We start from the raw sequence: 27,181 nt of genomic DNA on the forward strand, positions 1-27,181 counted from the left end.
ACGGACCAGGAACTGCACGGACTGCAGTTACAAAGTATTACTGGCCACTCCACCATAGACGTTTTTTTTTTTTCCTCCATGTGTAGACTGCGGCTGTTTTGGATATCAAATAGTGAGTTTTTTCAGCCATATGATTAGTGTTGGTGTATTCTTACAGTGCAGAAACTTTTGAAATGATTATCAGCTTTTTTTTTTTTTGCTTTTTTTTTTTTTTTTTTTTTTTTCCCAAGAACAGTGTGGATTACCTAGACAAGGATAAAGGATACCCCTATCTCCATTCAGCTACAGACAGAGTACAATGGAATGAAGAGCTACTTACTGTGTTTATTCACTATATCAATAATAATGTCTCCAAATTTCAAGACTGTGTGACATTTATTTATTTATTTATTTTCAAACCATACTAATACCTACTGTACTGAAGAATGCCACATGACAAATTACAAATTAGCTACTTTTATGTTATTTATTTTAGTTCATTTGTATGGTGCAGAAACTCTCAAAAAGCCTTTTTTTTTGTACTTTGCAGGGTTTGACAATGCAATTTATGTGGAAAATAACCCTTCTTTCAACAGTGCTGTGAATTTCACTACTATGTGCAACCACCCTCAATTTTGTTATCGTAAGAAAGGTAATCCTATTTATCTCTGGCTACAAAACGTGAACCATAATAGAATTGTGCTCTTCTTATTCACTTTATCAGTAATGATGTCTCCAAATTTCAAAACTACTTGTCTTTTATTATTTTTTTTAAGAATTGTTTTCAAACCATACTGACGCCCATTGTACTAAAGAATGCCAAGTGACAAATTAACAGTTAGCCACTTGCATGTTATTTATTTTTGTTCATTTGTATCGTACAGAAACTCTCAAATAGCCTTTTTTTTTTTTTACACTCTACATGGTTTGACAATGCAATTCATGTGGAAATAGCCCTTCTTTCAACAATGCTGTGAATTTCACCACTATGAAGTGCAACCACCCTCAATTTTCTTATCGTAAAAAAGATAATCCTATATATCTCTGGCTACAAAAAGTGAACCATAACAGTTTGTGCTCCTTTTATTCACTTTATTAGTAATTGTGTCTCCAAATTTCAAGACTGTGTGTGTTTTCTTTATTTTTATATATATTTTTTTCAGTGCTACAGTAAGGCCTAGTATGCTGAAGAATGCCACATGAAGAATTACGAACTAGTAAATTGCATGTTACTGATATTAGTTCATTTGTACAGTCCAGACACTCTCAAACAGCCGTTTTTTACATTCTACAGGGTTTCTCAAAGTGATTTATGTGGAAAATAACCCTTCTTTCAACAATGCAGAAAAGTTTTCTTCTGTGCATTTGCAACCACCCTCAATTTTGTTGTTGTAAAAAAACTCACTCCAGCTACAAAAAAAGAACCATGAAAGTAAGGGCTATGAAACTTAGAACCATGCTTATTCCATTTATCAAAAAACATGTCTCAAAATTTCAAGTCATTGTGTTTTGTCATTATTTTTTGGTGATTTTTTTAAAAACCTATACAAATGCCCAGTATCCAGAGGAACATGTGATTACAAAAAGCCCAGTACTGAGTGAGTTAAGCATATAATTTTTGACTATAACTTGGTGAAGCCTTATGTACACGAAAGTGAGTCTTTATAAATGACTGAGAACTTTGATGTTTTTGACTTTTTGCATTTATTATCAGTTGTTTCGCTTTTCAGTTAAACAACTTCTCTTTTACGAAGTCCTTTAAGTAATTTCCTGTAATTGTATTTACTTTTTTTTTCTTTTTTTCAAATTTCACCCTCATTTGCCCAGTTTCCCCCAACCCTCCATTCATTCACATCTCCCACCCCTTCTAACCAATAATACTCAAATGTATTCATAAATACTTTAACAAAATATCTTCAATCACTGATATGTGTGACGGGACATTAAACAAAATTCCTCCTCCTTGTATGAAATACTTCCCCATCCAACTCCTATCACCATCGATACCCTTCAAGCATGAAACATCCCTCAGAACATGGCTGGATTTTTCCAGAAGACCATATCCATGTCTTGATGTCTACCTGTATGAGAGGAGGACTGTTCTCTGATCTCCTAAGGTCTGGCTAAGAAAGCTTAACTCCAGTCCAGCATCTGCATCTGCAGGTCCAACAGCATGAAGATGACTGGGGAAGGGTGGAATGTACTGTCATAACATTCTTGTTTTTTCAAGAAATATGTCAGCAAATGAATTCAAATTCAAACATGTATAACAACTAGCATGACTAAAGTTGTAATATTTAAACTACAATACATAGCTACCAATCTTTTTCAGCAAAAGAGGAATATTTGGAAATTGAGAGGAATGATTTTGGTATCTTTATTACGACACACAAAGCCAAACAACACATTTCTTTTGAAAATTTGATTTTTCTTCTTTCTGACTTCCAATGTACATTTTAAAGTATTTCTACTGCAGACAGTGGCATACTGTCTTTGTATTTCAACATTCACTTCTTCAGAGAAGGAAAGGTCACTTTCAAATTTCTAGCATTTCTGCAACAAACTCTCAAGAACTTGACAGAAAGAAACATATCATGCTTACTTATCAAAGTGAAGAGACTGTTGTAAACAGAACTAGTAAACAATGTTTTTGTTGTGAATGTTTCCCAACAACAGGAGTGTGGGTGAGTGTGTGTGGGTGTGGGGGGGCGAGGGGTGGGGGGGGGCATGGGGGGAATGCAGGGAAAGGGGGGGAGTTAAGACCTGATTTCATGAGTATGAGACGACTAGATATGCATGTGTGTGTGTGTGTGTGTGTCCGTGTGTGTGTGTCCGTATCCGTGTGTGTGTGTGTGTGTGTATGTGTGTGTGTGAGAGAAAGAGAAAGTGAGTGAGTGAGTGAGTGAGTGAGTGAGTGTGTGTGTGTGTGTGTGTGTGTGTGCATCCACGTGTGAGAGACAGAGACACAGAGAGAGAGAGTGTGTGTGTATGCATGTATAAGAGAGAGATGGAGAGGGATAGGTAAGACCTGATATATGTGCTCTGCATGTGTGTGTGTGTTTGTGTGTTTGTGTGTGTGCAAGAAAGAGTGAGAGAGAGAGTGACAGAGAGAGAGGTTATGTGTGTGTGTGTGTGGGGGGGGGGGGGGGGGGGGGGGTGCCAGTCAGTGTGAAAGAGGGAAATAAAGAGTGTGTGTGTGTGTTGTGTGTGTGTGTGTGTGTGTGTGTGTGTGTGTGTGGTGCCAGTCAGTGTGAAAGAGGGAAATAAAGTGGGAAGGATTTAGTAATTACTTTGATATCACCACCAACCCCCCTACCACATCTACCCACCCATTCCTTCATCCCTACTCCCTCTACCCACCCATTCCTTCGACTCATGACAATGCACACCTGTAATAATACAAACACACACTGTTAGCAAAACATATTCCATGCAAATAATGTGAGTGCGTATTTGGTACTTCAGCTACAGATCCCAGATCTACATGCTGCAGGCATGAAGTGTATTGCAGCAGTATTGGCTGACATAATTTCAGCACACACAAACGTTACAAAGTTGCATTATGTCTAGGCTCTTCGGGCTTGCCAGAAATTGTGATTGTGTATGCATGTATATGTGTGCATGCTTGTGTGTGTGTGTGTGTGTGTGTACATACTGTGTGTGTGTGTGTGTGTGTGTGTGTGTGTGTGTGTGTGTGTGTGTGTGTGTGTACATACCATGTGTATGTGTGTGTGTGTGTGTGTGTGTGTGTGTGTGTTTGTGTGTTTTATCTTCAGTTTAACGTCTATTCACTATAAGTGTTTTTAGATGGAAAGGAGTCAAGTAGTGGATAAAGGAAAGGGAGTGCATGTGAATATTAGTGTAAAAAAGTGTTCATGTTATGTATCAGAGGAAAGGTAGATTATTATAAGAAAAAGTCTAAAGAGATTGTGGTGTGTATTGAATGAGATGTCATGGGAGGGAGAATATGTATATGCATATCAACAAGTATTAACCTACAACAATGTAAATATAAATAACAACATTAATTGTAATACATCAAAGGAGGATACCAACTGGACTGGAGTTTAAAATTTCTGAAAACATTCTAAGCAATGAATAATCATTCAAAATCTTTTCAGTGGCTCATGAAATATTGGAAGAAAAGTCATCAACTACATCTTTTGGAATTAATGGTCTTATGCTCAGACAATGAATGAGTAGATGGCTTACAGTTATTTGCTTACCGCATATACATTTTATATTTTTAGAAAATTTTGTATGAAAGGCATTTAAACGAATTCTATATATTAGAGTTGTAATTTATCTTGAATGTGCTGCTGGTGTCGAATTTAGAAAATGTTTGGGATTAGCTGTATTCTTTGTGTTTACACAACAGTGGTAATATTGATTATTTGAATCTATAAGTAATTTCTGAAATCAATTTCTAGATACATTTTCTATACAACTAATGCATTCATGCAGATCTAACTGGATGTCAAGTTGTACTGCGCCTTCGAAATTACGTGCTGCTCTTCTAGCTGCTTGGTCTACCCACTCATTTGAAGATATTCCACAGTGCGAAGGTACCCAACAGAAAGTTATTTTAATGCCCTGTTTTGTCAGTTGGTGAATAATGTTTTATTTCCATTGTCATCTCAATTCGCTTCTTTGAATTTGAAGATTCTATAGCTTGTATTACTGACTCTGAGTCTACACATAAAATTTCACTCACAGTTTTTGGAATGTCTGAAATATAATTTAAGGCCATAAGTATGGCTATAAGTTCAGCTGTGAAAATGGAATATTGTCTACCAATATAGTATAATTTATCTATTCTAAATGAAGGAATTACAAAAGCCGCTCCTGAATTACCATCTTCTAGAACAGATCCGTCTGTGTATATTTTTAGATAATTTGAATATTGATTTTCTATATGGGAGAGCACTTCAGGTTTTAACAAAAATGGTGACTGGTTCTTGGGTAAATCTGTATAATCCATGTCAAAGGTAGCTTTACACTGCTCCCATTCAGGGACTGGTGAAAAAGTAGGTATTTTTGCAATTTGCTTGTCTTTTGATTCCGTAGCACTAATGATATCTGATGCAAATGTATTAATGGATGTCATAGACTGTATTGTCTTAGCTCTTTTAGCAAAATCTTTTTGTGAACTCAAATTAGCTTCTTCTTTTGAAAAGGTTTCATATGCGAAAGATTTGATAACGAATTTCGCGGCTGAAGCTTTCCTTTGTTCATCAAGAGATAAAACACCTGCTTCTCTGTAAGTCCCTAAATTTGACGTAAGAATGGGCACACCTAGAGCGAGTTTATAAGTCTCACAATCAATGCTTTGCAGCTTCTTTAACAAATGCAGTGGAGCACTGAAGAATACCTCTTGAGCGTATGTCAAGCGTGAACGTACGAGGGAGGTACAAATTATTTTAAGGAAATTTAGACCTTTTCTTGCTTTGTTTAGCATACAGTCAAAATGATAATTCCAAGAAAGCTTTAAGAAAGATAGACTCCCAAAAATTTAACAGATTGTGTATATCTGATGATGGTACCATTTATTGTAAACATGGGGAGCTTTTCTGGGTCTGATCCTGTATTAAATAGCATCATATTTGTTTTTTCTAAGGACAATGATACGCCATTTTCTGTCATAAAGTTGCTGATTTTATCAAGTTCCCGCAGGTATATTTTCTTTATGTACTTCAGTGTCCTAGTAGCCGTTTTATTTTTCATTGTCACCTTCATCCATAAACAAATGTCATTAGCAAATTGAACCAAGACTGTATCTTTAGCTAGCTTGTTAGGTAGATCTGCTAATAATATATTGAATAAAATCAGCAAAATTACTGTGGTAACCCCATGTGTAAATGTCTGGGGTTTGAGTAGGTATTTCCTATTCTTACTTGTATAAATCTATCTGATAAAAAACTTCTAATATAATCATACATGTTGCCGGTGATACTAATATTTTTCAGTTTATATAAAAGTCGAGCGTGCCACACTTGGTCGTATGCTTTTTTCACATCAAAAAAAGTCGCTAGTACGTTTTTTCGCCTTGCAAACTGTTGCTTTACCTGTGTAGTCAGTTTGACTAGATGTTCTGTGGTGGATCTACCTTTTCTAAAGCCAACTTGGTTTATTGGAATTACATTATACTTTTCACAATAATGAACAAGTCTTTTTAGAAAAACTTTTTCCATTAGTTTGCATACATGCGATGTTAAGGCAACTGGTCGATAACTGTTCTGTGTTTGCCCTGTTTGTGTATAGGGACAACGATTGATTGTTTCCATACAAGAGGAATGTCACCATCAGACCAACATTTCTTTAAAATTAAGTGTAAGAAATCAGTCAAATTTCCAGGCAAATGTCTCAACATTTCGTTTCAAATTCCGTCTAAACCAACTGATATTTTTTTACTGCCGAGATTTGAGAGACATTCCTTTATTTCATCTGATGTTATTTCACTACTTATATATAGGTGATTTACGCTCTCTGAATCTTGGTATGCTTCATTTTTCTCTTGGCTTTCTCTATACTTTCTATTTTCTTCTGACAAACCAGTGTTTCTACTATGATTGTTTGAGTGTATGTGTGTGTGTGTGTGTGTGTGTGTGTGTGTGTGTGTGTGTTTGTGTGTGTGTGTGTGGGTGTGTGTGTATGTGTCTGTCTGACTTACTGTGTGTGTGTCTGTGTGTGTGGGTGTGGGTAAGTGTGTTTGTGCCACACACAACTAGTGTATGTGGGTCTATGTCTTCCTCAGTCAAATCAAGTCTAGTGTGAAAAGCATAGTGCACACAGACACACACAAAAAAGCCTGCTCATTGCAAAATTAATCTCCCGATTTCATTTTGCCCTGATATCAAAGTAACATATGATGTTTGGCACAACACAGATGAAAAACAGGTCTTCCATTCTCAGAACGGATTAAGTGAAGAGGACGGTGCTTATTTTGTTCCAATTTTGTCATCTGATACATTAACAGTAGCATCCCAACAGCTGTGGTCACAGATACAGCCATCTGATATGCCCCTTTTCCCCCCCGAGTAGATGGCCACATATTCTAGTCTTTTATCAGCTATTTGATGCCATTTTGATGAAAAGAAATGGTTGAAAAATGTGGATCTGTGCAATGAACCAGCAAGCAGGTTCAGTTTCTCATGGATTGCAGGACTTTTTTTTTTTTTTCTCTTTCTTCCTTTTCTTCTCAATTTCATAATCTGTAAAATAAAATAAAAATTAATGCAGAAAATTGTATAGTCCGGATCATAATTAAAAAAAATTCCGGAAAATTCAATATGGATGGCAGCTATAAAAATGCCTTCAAAATTCACATAGACACACTCTCTCTCTCTCTCTCTCTCTCTCTCTCTCCATTTCACATACACTCTCTCTCTCTCTCTCTCTCTCTCTCTCTCTCTCACCCACCCACACACACACACACAAACGTTTTGATCAAAAACTATTAATGGTTGAGCACACACAAGGGTCTCAGTTCTGTGAACTTACATTCCATTGATACGGATACAGATGATTCTGGGACGGATAAACTCTGTAGTCCAGTCCTTGAGTGGAACAGCCGTAACAGAGTCCTATGAAAAAGATCACAACAGCAGACTAACTCCTGTAAATACACCATTCAGATTTTTAACACAACAAACCCACTCAACAATGGAAACACAGTTTATGACTGAAATCAAAAACCAAGCATTTATGTACACATCAATGATTTTACTTTGAAAATCCTACATCTTCATTTCAACTCATCCTTCAAATGGACAAAAGACTATGACAAACTTCAAGAAAATGTCCAACTTTTATTTCAAACAAATAACAGTCCAAATATCAGATCACACAGTACACAGTACAATCACTCACAATGCCGATGTTGACATCTGGGGGTCCAGTGAAAGTGAGCGACACATAGCCAGTGGAAATGTTGTACACCCCGACCAGTCCATCCAGTGTTGTGAATACTTGTCGACACAAGGTACTGCAGCAAGTCAACATTATCTTCACTTGTTTTCACAGGTTACCTGATTCAGCATGAAACGTGTGTATATGTCTGAATATACTCCTCATGCATTGTATAGTATTTCACATTATACTTGAATCATTTAAGACAAATGTACATGTCTCACTACAGCTCCTGAATTATAAAATCAATATCTCTCTCCATAAAGAATAATTCAAGAAAAAAAAAGCAATTCATATGAGGTATAAATACAAGACAGTCAGAGAGAAAAATTCTTTAGTCCATGGAGTTCTGGTATGTGTGAAAATGCTGCAAGATGCATTTTAATCACCACTTTTACGTGCATAACTGTGGCTAGTTTTTTCTTGTCAAAATCCAATGAAAGTAATAAGTATGTAAAACCAGAATTTTATCAATTTAATTCTATAATCAATGTATTATGATAGCAGTTTTTTTGTTGTTTTTTTAAATCTTCTTGAAACCACACATATTTCATCTGTAGTGACTTGCACTGATGTGCTTTAATTTGTACAGACACCTTCACATAACTGTATAGAAACATGATGATCACTGTCCAGAGGCACTCCTCTAGTTATTCCATTTATGAAATAATTTTTTTTTTTGTTTCTGTCCATTTACACAACTTCATTCTTTCATTCGATCAATATTCTCTCTTCGTTTCAAGCCAGAAAATATAACAAATTACTCATGAAAATAAAGAAAAAACACTCCAATTAACCTGCTGTTTAGTTCCAAGAATGTACTTGTATATGTCTGCTAAAATGCTCCATTATTTGTCAAGCATGAACATGTAAGTCTGTGTCATCTCATGAATTTTTCCATTTGATATATCTCCTTTAATTATCAATGATGAGAAGCAACCCATTACACTTTGTAAGGTCAGTCTAGGGTGTTACTTGAAGTGCCCCTTTCAGAAATTCAGACTGCTTTCAAAATGGCAGACAATGAACCAAACCTGGCCCAGTGGGTTGAAACAGCAATGTGCCACAAAAAATATTTGAGACCTTGCAACCCAAGATGTTGCAGAAGCTTTACAAGTCATTTATGATGATGAATTTAGTGCTAGGTGTGTGTGTGTGTGCTGATGACGGTTCTATTGTAGACAGTAGCCTCAGCAACCACAAAGGCCATATCAAGGCTATCACCATGTTAGTATCTACTTCAGATCAAGGGTAAAAAAGTACAATAAAAACTAATCACTGCTTCATCTTTTCACAAAAAAAATAAAATAAAATAAAATAAAAAAAATTAAAAAAAAATCTACCGAGTTTAAACATTCCAATCAACATCAAGGAATGAAGTCTTCAGAGAATCTGCCATGTATGTCTGTATCCTACTGTCATGCAAATCCCAGCTGTCAATGATCAAGTGTTTCACAGTGAGAGGCTCATCACAGGGAATACATCAAGGGGCCTCCTCCCCTTTTAACAAGAAAGAATGAGTGAGAAAAGTGTGTCCGGTGCACAACTCCTCCTTGCGGATCTTACAATCAATGGGAGGATCTAGTATAAGTCTAGGCAAATTTGGAACAGCTTGATCTCCATCTGGGTGTTCCCTCTCCTCTTGCCACAGATCTTTTATGTGAGTGTTCTCTTTCTGCTTCATGCCTGTAGGACTTGGATAACTTTTCTTTTGTGGTGTTCACATGGCCAAAAACCCAGCCAAAAACAATGTCATACCCTCTGTTTGTTAAAAGTGTAAAAGTTTCATATAATTCCAGCAGTTTCGGATTGTCAAATTCCTGCAGGCAATCACAATTGCCTCCAGAGCTGACAGAGAGTCCAAAAAAATCATAAAAACGCTTGTGTTTTGCTTGCAGAACCATTTTCAGCACCAGAACCAGTGCAGTCAGGTCTGCACTATAAGATGAGTTGTCAGTCAGAATGTTTTGTTAAGGACTGGTCAGGAAAGGCAGGACTGAATGCAGATGCAGCGACACCATCCTCACATTTCCAACAGAGATTTTCTGAAATATGGAAATTTGTGGCAAAGTTTGGAAAAGTAGGTTTATAGTTTTTTTAGTGTGAAGCCAAATCAAATCATTTCTCAGGTGTTTTAAAGGTCCACAGTGGGCTGTCAGGAAACAACTCAAATTTCTTACTAAAAGGGTTGTTGAAAACACTTTCGTAGGAAGGGTTTTTTGCTTCAGAGAAGAGTTTCTAATAATAACTGAGGGACAGTTTCAGTTTGCGATTGGAAAAAAAGCGGTTCCCCCACCTCTGCATACAAACTGTGCACAGGGGTGGTGCTGAACACGCCTATACAGGAAATTTATGGAAAGCCATATCATCTACCGCCTTGGTACAGTGCAACCTCAAGGAATCAATGTCAGAGAGTGTACTCCCTTCCTTTCCCTCCCATTCCCCTCCTCTTCTTCCCCTCCACTCCCCTTCCCACTGACAACCCCCGCCCTCTCTCTTCCCGTCCACCCGGTGGTGGGGCGGAAGGCGAGGGGGGCGAGGGGGGCGGGGGGGTTCGTGTTGTTTTTTTAATCACCCCACCCTCATCTCCCTCCCACCCCCCTCTCCTCCAACAAATCAGTGAGCTGAACAGCAGTTTCCAGCCATTGAGATGTACTCTCCTCTTCAGTGCAGACTACTGTGGCCTGCCAACACCTCTTCACCTCTTCACTTGACAAAGAGTTTATGACTCGAAACATTGTTTTTATCTTCATCTTAAGGTACCTTTGATTTTAAATCATCTTTCATCATTTTTAAATTCACAGTCAGATTTGATGCAAAAAAAGAGGTAAATCATTAATACGGAAGGAGAAGAGTTAAGGGCCAAGAATCGATCCTTGTGGTACACCATACCTATTTCTTGAAAAGTTGATTTGGAAGCATTAATGAAAACCAGTTGCTGTCAATCTGATCAGAATGAAGAAGTTATAAACTGCCAAGCATTCTTCATTTGGCCGTAACAAGCATGTTTCTTTTGGAGGAGAGAGCGATTTTTTAAGACAAATCCTGTAAGTTTACTATTATTTATATTCAAGAGCAATTTACTGATAATTTGCATCAGAGCAGTATTACATTAATGGTTTTCCCTAAAACCTGATTGCACTTGGTGAATCAATTCATATTTGTTTAAATGAGACAATAAATGGTTTTGGATATGTTTTTCAAGTTGTTTTGAAATGACTGGCGACGGGTGCAACAGCTGAGTGGTTAAAGCGGAGGACTTTCAATCTAAGGGTTGCGGGTTCTAATCTCAGTAATGGCTCCTGGTGGGTAAAGGGCAGAGATTTTTCTGATATCCCAGGTCAACGTATGTGCAGACCTACTTGTGCCAGAACCCCCTTCATGTGAATACACACGCAGTAGATCAAATGCGCACATTAAAGCTCCTGTATTCCATGTCAGCATTCGGTGAGTTATGGAAACAAGAACTTACTTACCATGCACACTCCTGAAAACGGAGTATGCCTGCCTACATGGCAGGGTAAAAATGGTCATACACATAAAAGCCCACTCGTGTACACATGAGTGAACGTGGGAGTTGCAGCCCTAAAACGAAGAAGAAATGACTGTAGTAAGGAAGATCTGCAGGATCACTCGATTTAAAGAGTGGAAAAACTTAAGCTTGTGTAAAACATAGACAGCTTTTTCATTGATGCAGAGATTATAAATTAAGTAAGAGACTTGGTATTACTGGTGATGAAATCTTCATGATTTTGCTATCCAGTTCATGTATATCTTTGGTACTCGACTGTTTTGAAGGAGGTAAGAGAGTCTAGAATTATAAGGAATGTACACTTCAGAATTTATATTTTTGGACTGACAGTAATCAGTTACCAGTTCTAAATTATTATATTTCCATCCATCATTAATAATAAACTTTCCAGCAATACTTACAAAATCATTTGTTGTATCTGGGGTTACATTGTTAGTACTAATTTCTGTTATTGGCAACCCAAATAGATGAGTCTTTTTTGTTAATCACTTTCTGTTGGTTATACATTACATTGCTTTTTGTTGCATTGAGTTCACTTTATTTCTTTGTTTTACATACTATTCTTGATTAATAGTTTTCAGGGAATCCGCAAGGTACATTTCTTTTTAAGTTTCTTTAGATATCCATAGAGGTTTCATACAGTGTTTCACCAGTTTAATCCTAAGTGGTGTGTGCTTAATATAGATAGTATCAAAGGTTCTTGTCCAAAATTCTAACGCTTTTTCTGGATTGTTGTATTGGTAGACATGAGAGAGTGGAGAAGAAAGTAAATAATGCAAAAAATTAACTCTGTTAAAACTTTGAAACATCTTTATTCAATGGTTTTATAATTTGCTTTTGCAATTCTAACACCTTTTTTTTGTCAAAGTGATGCACACAGGTGAGTGGTAGCTACATCCAATGATTGGAGAACATTTCTATCAAATTCTGTTAACATGAAACAGATGTGGTCAATGAGGGTGCTTGAACTACGGGTTACTTGTGTTGGTTTGTCGATAATTGTTCTAAACTGAATGCTGTAAAAATCTTATTCTACTTGAGGTTTTAATAAATATCAAAGTCACTAGGCATAAAAACTGATATAACAATAATAATGATGGAGGAGGAGGATGGTGATGATGATGATGTTGCTATGGAGGTCCATTAGGTTTTGGACTACTTGGCAAGGCTGAAATTTGAGCAACACACCCAAAAACACATCTGAGAAGTTGATGATATTCAACAGTATGGTCCCAGTCTTCCCAATTTAGCCGATAACAGACTTTACTCTTGGTAGAAGCTGGCCCCAGGCCAAAAAAATCACAACACACGGGGAATTGACCTGCGTCCTGCTAGCTGTTAGTCCGCGACTTCATCATGGCAGTTGGTAACAAGCAAATAATCAAGGACATCCACCAGCCCTTGACTCACCTGTACAGACAGCTGTGGAGGATGACTTTGGCCTGGTCCCTGCCAGCCAGTGAGGCAACATCCACGTCCAGTTCCTGGGAGAGGTCAGAGGGGTTGTGGTAGGACACCACCAGAGCATACAGACCTGGCTCAGGCACCACCAGGTCCATCTTGAAACTGGTCTGTAGCAATTAACATTCACAGACATTTCATTCTTCTGCCCCTTTTGGGGTGTGGAGGATACATTAACAATACATACACACTGAATCACAACTCCAGCCAAATAATGTCAAATGAAATAAGAATCTCTCTCTCTCTCTCTCTCTCTCTCTCTCTCTCTCTCACGCACACACACACACACGTCATAATGATTATGATTATTATTTACAAATATATCGAAATTCAGCATACTGATACGAATGTTCCAAATGGACATACTGATACAAATGTTCCAAATGGACAAGATACTCTTCCCAAGTTTTATGAATATATTGCGTGAACTGAATATTGATGAATATTATCCATATTTACTTGATATCAGTCTAATGAAACTGCATCTTTTTTTTCTTTTCTTTTTTTTTTTTTTTTTCTTTTTTGACATTCTTAACCTGAAATCCACTCTCAGTAGTTCCCATATCACACTTCTTAGAAATTAGGTTTTCTCTGTCTTCACCTTCTCTTCTTCCTGTTTCAATGTTCTTACCCTTAGTCTCCAACCTGATATCAGATCATTTACACAATCCTCATTTCTGTGAAAATCAGTTAAAAGTAGAAATATCATGTGGATGTAAACTGAAAATAACAATTATCCTCCTGGGTTTGTTCCAGTGCACCTTGTATTTACCTGTGTGCTAGCTGAATTGGCAGTGCACACAGAACTGACTTGAAGTTATGTACCTTTTAAAAGGAGAGTTACTTCTTTTTGCTGTTTTATACTTTACTCTCCAGGCCTCATTGTTCTTGCACTTTTCAGCACAAACACAGGTAACTTTATGACAAATTTTGTTTCACTCTCTCTCTCTCTCCCTCATGATATGCATGCTTTTTTCTTACTCCTGAATAGTATATCTGTTTAACAATCCTGTATTTCACTGCATTTGACCTGGTTTGGGTGGAGGTGAGCCAGCCCCCTTGTGCCCAGTTCAGAGGAGACGTTGACATTGGGATACAACTCGACTGACATTCTCTCCCCATTCTTCAGCACGTAGGCATCAATGCCAGGCACAAATGGATAGCCGATCAGGTCTGGATACTGGTAATGCAAGCACCTGAGAAACAAAGTTTGAAACATTCATTCTAAAATCTCCATCTGCATTTTATGAATAATTAATGAGTCACGCTTGAAGTTTTGTTAATCACAAACACACAGAATTTTAAATAAAACCACAGAATAAGTACTTCCCCAAAAAGTACTGTCAATCCATCAGACAGTCTGCTGAGAAAAAGAATTAACTCTTTCATCCCTGCAGCATGGTTTTACGGTTTACAGGAATTTTACCCTTCATTCCTGGAGGCCGGAAAACCGTGCAGCAGAGAATTCCCCCTTTCCTTCCTGCAGCCTGGAAAACTGGTTCTCGCGCTACGCGCTTTGAACTTCCCACAGGTCACTTGTGGGGCAGTGTTTATGAGTGGAATGGATGCCAGACACCCCCCTCCCCCTCTCTAGGCTGTGGGAAAGTGGCTGCCACTGCATTCTTGCCTATGTGCTGTGTAGACACACGGACACAGAAAAATGGAATGTGTAGAAAGTTCGGATCAGTTTTCTGATGAAGTTTTACAACTCTCTAACAGATGATGATTTCGATTTGTTTCAAATGAATGACAAGGAGAGAGTGCAATTAGCTGCTACTGAAGAAGCACAGACAGCAGGTGATGAAAACTTCAAAAAGTGCAAGTGTGAAAATTGTGGTGTATATTTGTGCAGTAACTAGCGTGACTGCTTCAAGGTATATCACACACGTCACCTTTGTGTGGCATATTACGTGATGATTATGACAAAAAAAGAAGAAAAAAAGAAAAAAGTCGCAACTACTTACTTATCAATATTTTTTTTCATTTCTAATGTAGTGTTCTTTATTTCTTTCTTATGCATGTTTGGTGCATATCTGTTATGAATATGTGGGTGAATGTGTGTCTCCGTGTGTTTTACATTTATTTGCTTATTTATCATCATTGTTGTCTTTTTTTTAATTTTTTTTTTTTACTTATTTATTTCTTTATTATTATTATTATTACTACTACTACCTTTTTTTTTTATATTATATTCATTTATTTACTTATTTATGTACGCTTATAGTTGACTTCATCAAGTTTTTGCGTCTTATACATATTAGTAGTGGTAGTAGATATTTTTTATGTATTTATCTATTATTTGATCACCCATTTATTTTATTTTTTTATTATTATTTTTTTCTCAAGGCCTGACTAAGCGCGTTGGGTTACGCTGCTGGTCAGGCATCTGCTTGGCAGATGTGGTGTAGCGTATATGGATTTGTCCGAACGCAGTGACGCCTCCTTGAGCTACTGAAACTGAAACTATGACACGGACATGCATATTTAGAGAAAATATTGTTTCTAAATAGTTTTTGTTGAATTGTGTAGATAACGATCTGATTCTGGCTCAGTGACTGCTAGTGTAGTTTAAGGCATATGCTCTCTTTGAGACAAAGTTCAAATCATTCACACAAGGCCAATAGCAGTGACAATTGTGACAGTTTTTCATCGATGACTAGCAGTGTGGCACTGAGATACTTACGAGGCACTACTCGATGAGTACCTGCATGATGTGCATATTCTGCAAGCTAAACACTGTCCTGCATGTGGTACATACTCATATGCATTCTGTTTGACCTTCGTCAGGTCAGGTCATTAGATCTGCTACTGGTAACCTGTAATCCAGTACAACCTGTTCAGGGTCGGGTTGCCGACGACTAAACCGGCACTTCCACCGCTCCCTTCTGGGACTGGTGAGGCGGGTGGCTAGACACCCTTATGGAGATCCATAAAAGGGCGTCGGCTCAGGAGAGCCACCGACGGCCATCTAGCTCCACTGTGCTGTGTGCATGCCACACGCAGTTGGCCTCCGGGGTGTGTCTACCCATGTATGCGAAGTCTGGATCCGGCAGAATCTGCGGAAGAAACCTATCGGTTCAACGGAGAGGAAGGCGATTACAGCAACGCACTGTGGAGTGCAGAGAGCAAGATGAGACACCGAAAGGATATCTTGGCATCCACTGCATCCGTGCTCATCCTCCAGTCATCTTGACTTAGTCTTGCCACTGGAAATTGGTAGACCCGGATGAGAGAGTGAGGTCGACATTGCGCAACTCCTCTTCACTTTAAACAAACTCATCGCGCAAGTCATCAGTCATCCAAAATGACCTTTCATCCTTCATCATTTCATCACCCCCAAGTCCTGTGGCGACAGGCGAGCGACGAAACGACAGGTGTGGGTACACTGGCAGTCGCAGCCGCAGACCTGTACGCAGGCGGCTCAGGCCATAGGGTCGTTCTTCGTCGACAGGAGCAGCGATGGAGCTCGGCAGCCGTCTGAGCGTCTGAGCAGCCCTCTTTAGGAATGCACTGCTCACCTCCCTGGCATGAGGAAGGGGCTAGAAAAGGTGCCCTAAAAATTGCCTGCTCCATATCACCCTGGCCAGCATACCGCAGCTGGCGGGGACCCTACATCAGCGGTCGAAACAAGGAGAAAGAAAAGAAAAAAACAAGGATCGTTCCTCTCACCATTGGTGCTTGGAACATAAGGACTCTCCTGGACAGAGATAACGCGGACAGACCCCAAAGGAGAACAGCACTAGTTGCATCCGAACTCGCCAGATACAACATCGACATCGCAGCCTTGAGTGAGACTCGGCTTGCAGGCGAAGGCGAGCTCTGTGAACGGGGATCTGGTTACACCTTCTTCTGGAGTGGACGAGGAAGCGAACAGCGACGTGAGGCTGGCGTTGGTTTTGCAGTAAAAACAGCACTTGTCAGCAAGCTAGCTGGAATCCCAAAGGGAGTCAACGATAGGCTTATGACCATGAAACTCCCACTGGCATCTGGCCAGAAGCACCTCACCATTGTCAGTGCCTACGCCCCAACCATGACCAACCCGGATGAAGTGAAGGCGAAGTTCTACGAGGACCTTCACTCTGTCATTGCTGCCATCCCTAAAGCAGACAAGCTCATCATTCTTGGGGACTTCAATGCTTGAGTTGGCTCTGACTACATCTCCTGGGATGGAGTGATTGGAAAGCACGGTGTGGGCCACTGCAACCCAAATGGATTGCTTTTGCTTCAGACCTGTGCAGAGCACGAACTGCTGATAACCAACACAGTTTTCTGTCTCCCTACCCGTAACAGGACGTCATGGATGCACCCTCGCTCAAAGCATTGGCATCTCATCGATTATGTCATCGTCAGGAAAAGGGATAGGCAAGATGTACGTGTAACAAAGACCATGTGCGGCGCCGAGTGTTGGACAGACCATCGCCTTGTAGTCTCGAAGCTGAATATTCGAATCCAACCCAAGAGACGCCCCCAAGGCCAGAAGGCTCCAAAACGGCTCAACATCGCTAAGCTGAAAAGCATCACCATCAAACAGTCCTTTGTGGAGCTGCTGGAAGATCGTCTGGAATCCGCCTCTCTGGACAACCAGAATGTGGAGTCTGACTGGAGGACCCTGCGTGAGCTGATCTATAGTACAGCTTCAGAGACCCTGGGACCCATGACCAGAAAGCACAAAGACTGGTTTGATGAAAACTGTGATGAAATCAAGCAGCTTCTGGATGAGAAACGCCGTCTGCATCAAGCCCACCTGAGCAACCCAAAGTCCACATCAAAAAAGGATGCATACAATGCCATCCGCAGGACTGTTCAGCAAAAGTTACGCCAGATGCAGGATAAGTGGCTGAGTGACAAAGCTGATGAGATCCAGGGATATGCTGACAGGCACGATATGAAGAGGTTCTATGATGCCTTAAAAGAAGTCTACGGCCCCACATCCTCAGGATCATCCCCCCTCCTCAGTGCAGATGGGAATACCTTGATCACCGAGAAGGAGAACATTCTCGAACGATGGGCTGAGCACTTCAACAGTGTCTTAAATCGCCCTTCCTCCATAAATGATGAAGCCATAGACCGTCTCCCACAAGTTCCCACCAACGAAGCACTGGACGATCCGCCAACACTTCTTGAGACCCAGAAAGCAATCCGTCTGCTATCCAGTGGCAAAGCACCTGGCTCAGACTCCATACCAGCAGAGGTCTACAAGGATGGAGGCACTGTGCTGACTTAGAAGCTTCATCAGCTGTACTCACTCATGTGGAAAGAAGAGACAATCCCCCAGGATTTCAAAGATGCATCTATCATTCACTTGTACAAGCGAAAGGGGAACCAGCAAGCCTGTGATAACCATCGGGGCATTTCCTTGCTCTCCATCGCAGGCAAGATACTTGCCAGGATCCTACTTAACCGCCTCACAGCACACCTTGACCAAGGTCATTTGCCTGAGAGCCAATGTGGATTCCGGAAAGAGTGCGGAACCACTGACATGGTGTTTGCTGCAAGGCAGCTGCAAGAGAAATGTCAGGAGCAAAATGCTGATCTGTTTTCCACCTATGTCGACCTCACTAAGGCCTTCGACACCGTGAGTAGAGAGGGACTGTGGAAGATCATGGCCAAGTACGGATGCCCTCGGAAATTTATTTCCTTGGTCAGCCAATTCCATGAAGGCATGCAGGATCGAGTCCAGGACAATGGTGAAACATCTGCTCCTTTTGCTGTCACAAATGGTGTCAAGCAAGGCTGCGTCCTGGCTCCAACGCTGTTCGGCCTCATGTTCTCTGCAATGCTTACTGATGCCTTCAGAGATGGCGATGTTGGAATCGGCCTAAAGTACCGAACAGATGGCAAGCTGTTTAACCTCAGAAGGCTTCAAGCAAAAACCAAGGTCATGACAGACATCATCAGAGACTTTTTGTTTGCTGATGATTGTGCCCTCAACGCTGGATCTGAAGCTGACATGCAACTCAGCGTCGACAAGTTTGCCACTGCCAGCAGGAACTTCGGCCTTACCATCAGCACGAGGAAAACTGAAGTTCTCCATCAGCCAGCCCCAGGGAAACCCTACGTTGAGCCCAACATCACAGTCAATGGTCAGAGACTCAGTGCGGTGGAGCGGTTCACATACCTTGGCAGCACACTGTCACGAAATGCGACCATCGACGATGAAGTGAACGTCAGGATTGCAAGAGCAAGCGCAACTTTTGGTAGACTCAATGCAAATGTCTGGAACAGAAGAGGCATTAGTCTTGAGACCAACCTAAAGGTCTACAGAGCAGTAGTTCTCCCCACACTACTGTACGCCTGCGAAACTTGGACAGTGTACCAACGACATGCCAAGAAGCTTAACCACTTCCACACAACATGCCTCAGGAAGCTACTGAACATCAAGTGGCAAGACAAGACCCCAGACACAGAGGTGCTCGCAAAAGCCACCCTTCCCAGCATCTTCACCATCCTGATGCAGTCCCAGCTTCGCTGGGCTGGACACGTGGCGCGCATGCCAGACCATCGGCTGCCCAAAAGGCTCTTCTATGGCGAGCTGCAACAAGGGAAGAGATCACACGGAGGTCAGAAGAAGCGCTTCAGAGATACTCTGAAAGTCTCTCTGAAAGCGTTTGATATCAACCCTGACTCCTGGGAGGAATCTGCAGTGGACCGTGACAAATGGCGCGCTGCTGTGCACAAAGGCGCCAGGTTGTGCGAGGCCAACAGGACTGCTGCAGCTGTTGAGAAGAGGCAGGCCAGAAAGTCACGGGCAAACAAGCTCCCTGACAATGATATGCCTGTCTTTGTCTGCCCCAACTGTCAGCGAACATTTCGTGCGCAGATTGGACTATTCAGCCATCTGCGCACTCACAGATAGATTCATGAGCATCCTTCCCCCCACCACACCACCACCCTCCCCCCATCCCCCATCCCCCATCTGGATGACAACGATGGTCATCATCGATCTCGATGGACACACCACCACCACCACCACTCATATGCATTCTGTTTGACTCCAGTCTCACCTGTTTTACACCTGAGTGTCACCAGAGGTGTCACCATATAGTGTCAACAGGGTCACAGACAACTTCTCACATGAATTCTGTACACAACAGTATATGACAATCTTGGTGTACTGTAATAAGCAGCGTTGCCGTAAGTCTCTGAAATAAGTACCCTGCTTCATGCTTTCTTTCTCTTCTCTAAATCCAGGAATGAAGGGAATATATGTATAGTAGGAATCTCGGAAAAAGGGGAGTAATAGTTCATAGAAAAATAGGAACAAAAGAGTTAAACTAAAGTCACCACAGATTGAACACAAAATACAAACTCTTTGGATAGCTGATGCTTAAGCTTTCTATCAACTCAAAATGATGTGTCAAAGCTTCAGCTTTGGCGGAACTATGATTTTTTTCTTTTTTAATGCAAAAAGCAACATTCAATTAAAAGGAAACTGCACTGGTTATTGTACTAGAGTGACATTTTCCAACACAGTTTTATTTTTCCATTAGACCACAAACTGTGTATAAATACCATTTTTCAGTGTTTTTTGACACATGTCGACCATTGACTTTCTCAACCAAAATGGAGGCAAACCAGTTTTACTCGTGTGAGAGAATAGAATTTGTGACTCAACAAGGTCAGACATTAAACTTGATCTCCTAGACACTAGTGATAAATCATCTGGTCAATTTTTGATGAAGACTTGCAGTTTGCACCAGACAATGAAACTGATGACTAAAGTTTTTAAAGACTAACCCCTACAACGAAACACAGTACACATTTTTATGTTTTTCAGTATCTTGTGACATACTCTGATGTATTTTCCAAATATATTTAGAAGCATTTAATGAAAAAACTATTTCTAAAAGTTAAAAGAAAAGATAGTAACCTTGTATATCTTTGTCATTGTGTGAAAGTGTGTTAATTTTTCAGATATGACCAAAATATCTCATCATGGCAAAACGACTTCATCCACTCTAGAGTTTATCGTCCATAGAGCTAATGTCTCATTCCTTGCACCTTTAATATTTGTTTTGCAATTTAAACATCAAAAAGAATTTTGTAATGGGTTAGTGATTATTCAAAATGTCACATGGATAAATTTAGTGATACTGTTTAAAAAAAAAAAAAAAAAAAAAAAAAAAGGCCGATTCTATTTAACACACGTGTCTACATATGCGCAAACATCCATCTGTGTGAATATGTGCACATGCAAGAATACAACCACAACCAAACAGAGCATAACCTTACAAATATCCTATTTGTTGCAGAATTCATGGCTTATTCAAATCAAAGGTAAAAGCAATGCTTGCTTTGTCATAACAACAGACATTCTAAAAATCCAAATAAAATGCATAACCCTTCTCAAGTCTTTGTCACCAAGGTTGAAGCATCAGTTCTGTCAGCTTTGCAGTGTGCATACATCCACAGCAAACATGTTAACTTGCATATTATTCAGGAAAAAACACAAAAAACAGTAGGCAGTGACAGAGAAACAGACTTACGGCCCCTCATCTCCAGGCACTGCACATGGGGTGGTGACATGTTGCTGCAGTACTGTGGCTTCGTAAAAATCTTGAGGGATCAGCACAAAGTAATCCTGTGTGCATCAACAAATAAACAAATACATAATGGATACAAATGGAAACATTACTGAAAACAACATAAACAATTAACACAAATGACAAATGCAATAGCCGAGTGTTTAAAATGCTGGACATGGGATTTGCAGCGACAAATGTGAAGAATAATAAAGTAAATGAAATCGATATATAAACAGAAACTTCCATAAAATTAAAAATACATTATGAAAGGAATGGGTTAGCTGGGGCATAATATTCCTTTAACATAGGCTATGTTTTAGCAAGTGGCATATTTGAACTTTGTTGTTATAGCTTTCAATGCAGAACAAAGTAAGAACCTAAAAACATAATCAAGAAATAAAACCAACGCCAATACTCCACACACAAAAACAACATGAAAAAACTAAGTATTCAACAATTACTCTTTATAATAGAAACATGCTTGTCTGCAAAAAGATGAGATAATGAGAAAGTGAACCAGGACACAGAAGCATCAGAGTCAGAGTGGGATGGGAGTCAACAAAACCAGGGCAGGAGACAGCAACAAGTCCGTTCACAGCTTCTCTGCTCAGTTCCCACATAGAATCAGATTTCCAAGTACTGAGGGTTTTTTTCTGTCCCACTTAAATGCTCTCTCAATGGCATTATTGTCATACATTCCATCATTCTAACTCCCAGTACATATCAGCAAAGAGGCTGGTTTGTCACAATTTAAAAGCAGTATTGGGTCACCCACAGAAGACTATGCCTTGCTGCCAAGTCATGGTTGTGTTTAATAGTGTATCCTGATTCTGCACACACTAGACATGACATAATGAGCCCCTTGCTAACAATACAATGCAGACATCTATTTTGGAATTTGAAACTAGAAAAAACCACACTATATTTCCTGTCACAACATAACCTGATATACACCAAACCAAACTCATGACATTTATTACTACTATGTCTCTCTTGAAGTCTGAGCTTTTTATTAAGTGGACAAAATATCAACTATTTTTATCGAAGTCTTCCCAGCTTGGCTCATCGCACACTCCACTATAGCTTGCAGCAGGTTAGGACTAAACAATTCCTCACTGATATTTTGATACCAACAGGCATCATGACCTCCAAAAGGTCAGTGCCTGGTGATAGCTGTTTCATCGTTTACAGACTTTTACAACAGGCATTTCCTGTCTGTATGGACAGCACACTGACACACTAACCAGAAAGGTTGTTCCTATCTGTACAGACAGTACAGCACACTGACACACTGACCAGAAAGGTTGTTCCTATCTGTACAGACAGTACAGCACACTGACACACTGACCAGAAAGGTTGTTCCTATCTGTACAGACAGCACAACACACTGACATACTGACCAGAAAGGTTGTTCCTATCTGTACAGACAGTACAGCACACTGACACACTGACCAGAAAGGTTGTTCCTATCTGTACAGACAGTACAGCACACTGACACACTGACCAGAAAGGTTGTTCCTATCTGTACAGACAGTACAGCACACTGACACACTGACCAGAAAGGTTGTTCCTATCTGTACAGACAGCACAACACACTGACACACTGACCAGAAAGGTTGTTCCTATCTGTACAGACAGTACAGCACACTGACACACTGACCAGAAAGGTTGTTCCTGTCTCTATGGACAGCACAACACACTGACATACTAACCAGAAAGGTTGTTCCTATCTGTACAGACAGTACAACACACTGACATACTGACCAGAAAGGTTGTTCCTGTCTCTATGGACAGCACAGCACACTGACATACTGACCAGAAGGAGGAGTTTGTATTATACTCCATGTTTGGTGTTTACATATACTTACCATGTCAAACTGATGCAAACTAGGCCTATGGTTTGCTCTGTTTGGCCAAATTTCGCGCGGCTAACGGTGAAAAGACGCCCCTCTTAGTCTGGCCCGCTCTTAGCCAATCAAACGCCTCTAACAGCTATAAGCGCTGAATCATTCCTTTGGCCAAGGCTCTCCACGCCATCTTGTCAGGTTTTCGCTCTGTCTCGTCTAACGCTTTTTTTGGCTATTAAGCGTTTTCATTTGGCCTTATTTTGTTGTATGCGGCTTGCATGTGTATTGTGCTTACATTCTGTGTACTCGTTTCGACTCGGCCCCCTCGATTTCTTCGTATTTTCTACCTCTGAGTCGATCCTGTCTTTCCTTTCTCTGTTGGGGTTCGTATTGTTCGCTGGGTGCTTACGCGCGGTACCATGCCTCGTTTGCCATCCTACGAAGGCAGGGATCATGATGCTGGCAGAGATACTCGCCAAGAGACTCTCCCAGGCCCGGAGCTCATGATTTCTCCCGATAGGGACCGCGGCGATGCGTCTGCAGACGCTGATCGCGGAGGGGACGCTCGTCCCGATAAAACGGTCATGAAGGGGACCGGGGGGAAAGGGATTCGAGCGTCACCTCCCGAAGTGTCCCAGCGCGAGGCGGGTGGAAGGGGGAGTAGCACGTCCTCTCTTGGTGGTGGGAACTCGCGGCTGGGTGCGGACTCCCAAGGGGAGGCCGCCCCCCGCCGTTATCCGGGTCCCCACACAGAGACGGCCCTCAGGGGCCCCAGTGCTGTATCTGTACAGACAGCACAACACACTGACATACTAACCAGAAAGGTTGTTCCTATCTGTACAGACAGCACAGCACACTGACATACTAACCAGAAAGGTTGTTCCTATCTGTACAAACAGCACAGCACACTGACCAGAAAGGTTGTTCCTATCTGTACAAACAGCACAGCTCACTGACCAGAAAGGCAATGTTGGGCACTTTGGTAGAAATGGTCCAGCGGCCAGGGTTCAGAACAAAGGCTGACACTGCTCCAGATGTTACTGTGGCAAACTTGGGCTCCAGAGTCTGCTGAAAGATGATTTCCCCCATCTGGATGTTGTTGGTGGAGGAGTCAGGTGTAAGAGTAATATCCCCTCTCACAGGCTTTTCATTGCGGTTGACATAGCGGTAAATGATGCGATACAAACTGGGTATGCGGATGTTGACTTCCAGCAGCACTTCCGGCTGAAAAGAAAGTCAGCACTTCATCTCATTTCTGACACAATCTAGCCATAGATATTTAAAAACAGCTTATTCTCCAAGATGCACAATTATCGGGTCAATTCGAGCTGAACTTAACATTGTATGACAAGTCCCTTAAAACTTCATCATCACAAGTTTTCTAACAGATTTTTAAAATATACAGCTGATGAAAGATCCTACAAAAATAGATATCCATAAATATTCATCAGAATAAAACAGCAATACACAACATTTCAGGATATAAAGGACTGAACAATAAACTCTGTAACAGAAAATTCTATTGGGATTTTCCATATTTACTTTCAAACATACATCAGACGATCAGACGAAACAGCTTGAAACATCTGGTACACTCTTGTCTGAAAAGAGTTCTTGTGTTTTTGACTCACTTGTGTAAACAAAGTGAGTCTATGTTTTAACCCGGTGTTCGGTTGTCTCTGTGTGTGTATGTGTGTGTGTGTGTCTGTGTGTCCGTGGTAAACTTTAACATTGACATTTTCTCTGCAAATACTTTGCCGGTTGACACCAAATTTGGCATAAAAATATGAAAAATTCAGTTCTTTCAGTCATCTTGTTTAAAACAATATTGCACCTCTGGGATGGGCACACACACAAAAAAAAAATAATGAAGCCTAATTATATGCAAACTGCATTTACTGTTATATTTATATTTTTTGTATTCTCTAAACTTGGCACTTTGATCTGATATTCTGACCCAACAACAAGAGCAGTCATTTTTATCATTTTTTGTTCAAACAGGAACTTCTTTTGCTAAGCATGGAAGTTATATTTATTTTGTAAACGTTTTGGTGCAGATAGTAAAAAAAGGGAAATTACTCTGTAATTAATGCTATGGGACTTAATTTGCTTTAAACTGATCTTTCTCATCTTAAACATTACATTTTGAAATTATACTCAATACATAAAAAGCTTGTGTGTTTTACTCTGTCACAAGTGAGTCTTGAAGGCCTTGCCTCTCTTGTTATCTTTATCATCATCACTTTATTAGCTTTGAGTCAAGAGAGAACAAAATACTACCACTCATTCTTGCAGATGCTTTGATAGGGCTCACTTTTTTACTCTCATCAATGTTTTGACTCAAGGTACCATTCCTGCCGGTATGGTATTGTTGAATTTTTTTCTTACCTGTACATCTGTAAGGATGGCATATCCTCTCCAGGAGTAGTCAGGGAAGATGTAGGTGTCATAACCATATCGCACTCGGTATCCCTCCGGTGTCACTCCATCTTCAATCTCAATTTTCAGCTGATGCAGGTTGGGGTAGAAATGAGACTTGATGGGCCTGAAACCACATGTTCAATGACAATATCCCTGTCAGAAAAGATGGGGATATTTTTTCCAAATTCATATTTGCCTGGTATCATTATAGAGCCAAACAAAAAAAGACTTTGAAGGGTAAAGTCCTCTTTTAGGCACCAAACCATATTGCACAACAGCAAAATGCAACAAGAGGAAGTAGCGTTAATGGTTCAAGGTTCCCTGGGTGGGAGCAGTCACAATCGCAACAAGACATTCACCACTGTGAGGGTGAACCCCAAAGGGTAAGCACTTGAAAGTGAGTGGCCCTGAGAGGGCTGGAGCTGTCCATGCTGACAATATCAGAAATGACCCAAGTCACAGGTCAGGAGGGTACAGCTACATGTAGAGAGAAAGCAGGCCATCAACATACAATGAGCCATCAACATGGCTGGACATTCGGGTTCCAGCATTAACCCTTCTTACCGCTAAGCACCTGCCAGCACTTACAAAATATCAGCATTTTTCTTTTGCATAGCACCCGCCAGGGCCCACTACACACATGCTTGCTATGGGTGCAGCCAGTGTTCTTTACATAAATGAGATTCTCACACAGAGACACTGCCTTGTTTTCGCCACCGACTGCTATGCATTCAGCAATTTCCAGGGTCTGATTTGGTGAAGTTCTGTCAAAGTTTTGAATTTTCAAAGCTGCAAGGTGAGTTTAATAACTGATGAGAGCTTTGGTATATGCTGAAACACAACTTTTAAGATGATTATGAACCGTTTGAACGATTTCTGCATGAAAATCTTGTAAAAATCAATCATACTGGGTTACCCAGATACTGACAGACTGAGATTTGCCAACAGTGACAATGACAGAGAAGTGTGAATTGTTTGCCTGACCTCTTAAATCAATACTGTCAGTGTGGCAGTCATTTATTTGACTGAAAATATTAGTATTGTGCATGATCTTCCTGTTTGTGCTAGTTCCATGGATTATATTTCTCTTTTCTTTGTAGAACAGATATACAAAGTCAAGAAGTGGCAGAGTTTTGCTTTTAGTGAATCTGAATGTCACAAAAAATTTTGCTTGTAGCAAATGTAATCAAAACTTTGATCTACTGTCAATTTGTCATCATAACCCAAAAAACTAAGTTACTACTAAGTTGTAATCTTACACAGTTCTCACATTTCTCTTTTAAGTAATTACTAAAATCTTGCCAAAATATCTGAATACTCAAAATCCTAAAGGTAATACAAAACTGAATCTTTTTCAGTGTTACAAAATGGCTTTGGAATTTTGCTATTATCTGTAAGTACATTATGGAATGCTTTTGTCCCTTTTGGGGGGAGCTTTACTTTTCTAATCACAGTTGTTGAGGAGTTGCATTGTGCATTTTCAATTGACATGCCTGATTCTTTAAGAT

The 27,181-nt window shown here is 40.3% G+C and overlaps 1 protein-coding gene across 1 annotated transcript in view; it reads right to left on the reverse strand.

The window, feature by feature from the left end:
- Nucleotides 1-27,181, reverse strand: part of LOC143279982 (laminin subunit alpha-like) — a 305,618-nt gene that overhangs the window by 216,115 nt on the left and 62,322 nt on the right. The window contains exons 16-22 of the mRNA XM_076584380.1: nt 25,641-25,797; nt 24,210-24,476; nt 21,367-21,461; nt 13,911-14,076; nt 12,830-12,990; nt 7,849-7,963; nt 7,480-7,562 (exon numbers count right to left, since the gene is read on the reverse strand). Of these exons, the coding sequence (XP_076440495.1) occupies nt 7,480-7,562; nt 7,849-7,963; nt 12,830-12,990; nt 13,911-14,076; nt 21,367-21,461; nt 24,210-24,476; nt 25,641-25,797 (1,044 nt within the window). The remainder of the gene's footprint in view (nt 1-7,479; nt 7,563-7,848; nt 7,964-12,829; nt 12,991-13,910; nt 14,077-21,366; nt 21,462-24,209; nt 24,477-25,640; nt 25,798-27,181) is intronic.

This window comes from Babylonia areolata, chromosome 3, assembly GCF_041734735.1.
Source record: "Babylonia areolata isolate BAREFJ2019XMU chromosome 3, ASM4173473v1, whole genome shotgun sequence".
NCBI classification, from domain to species: Eukaryota; Metazoa; Mollusca; class Gastropoda; order Neogastropoda; family Buccinidae; genus Babylonia; species Babylonia areolata.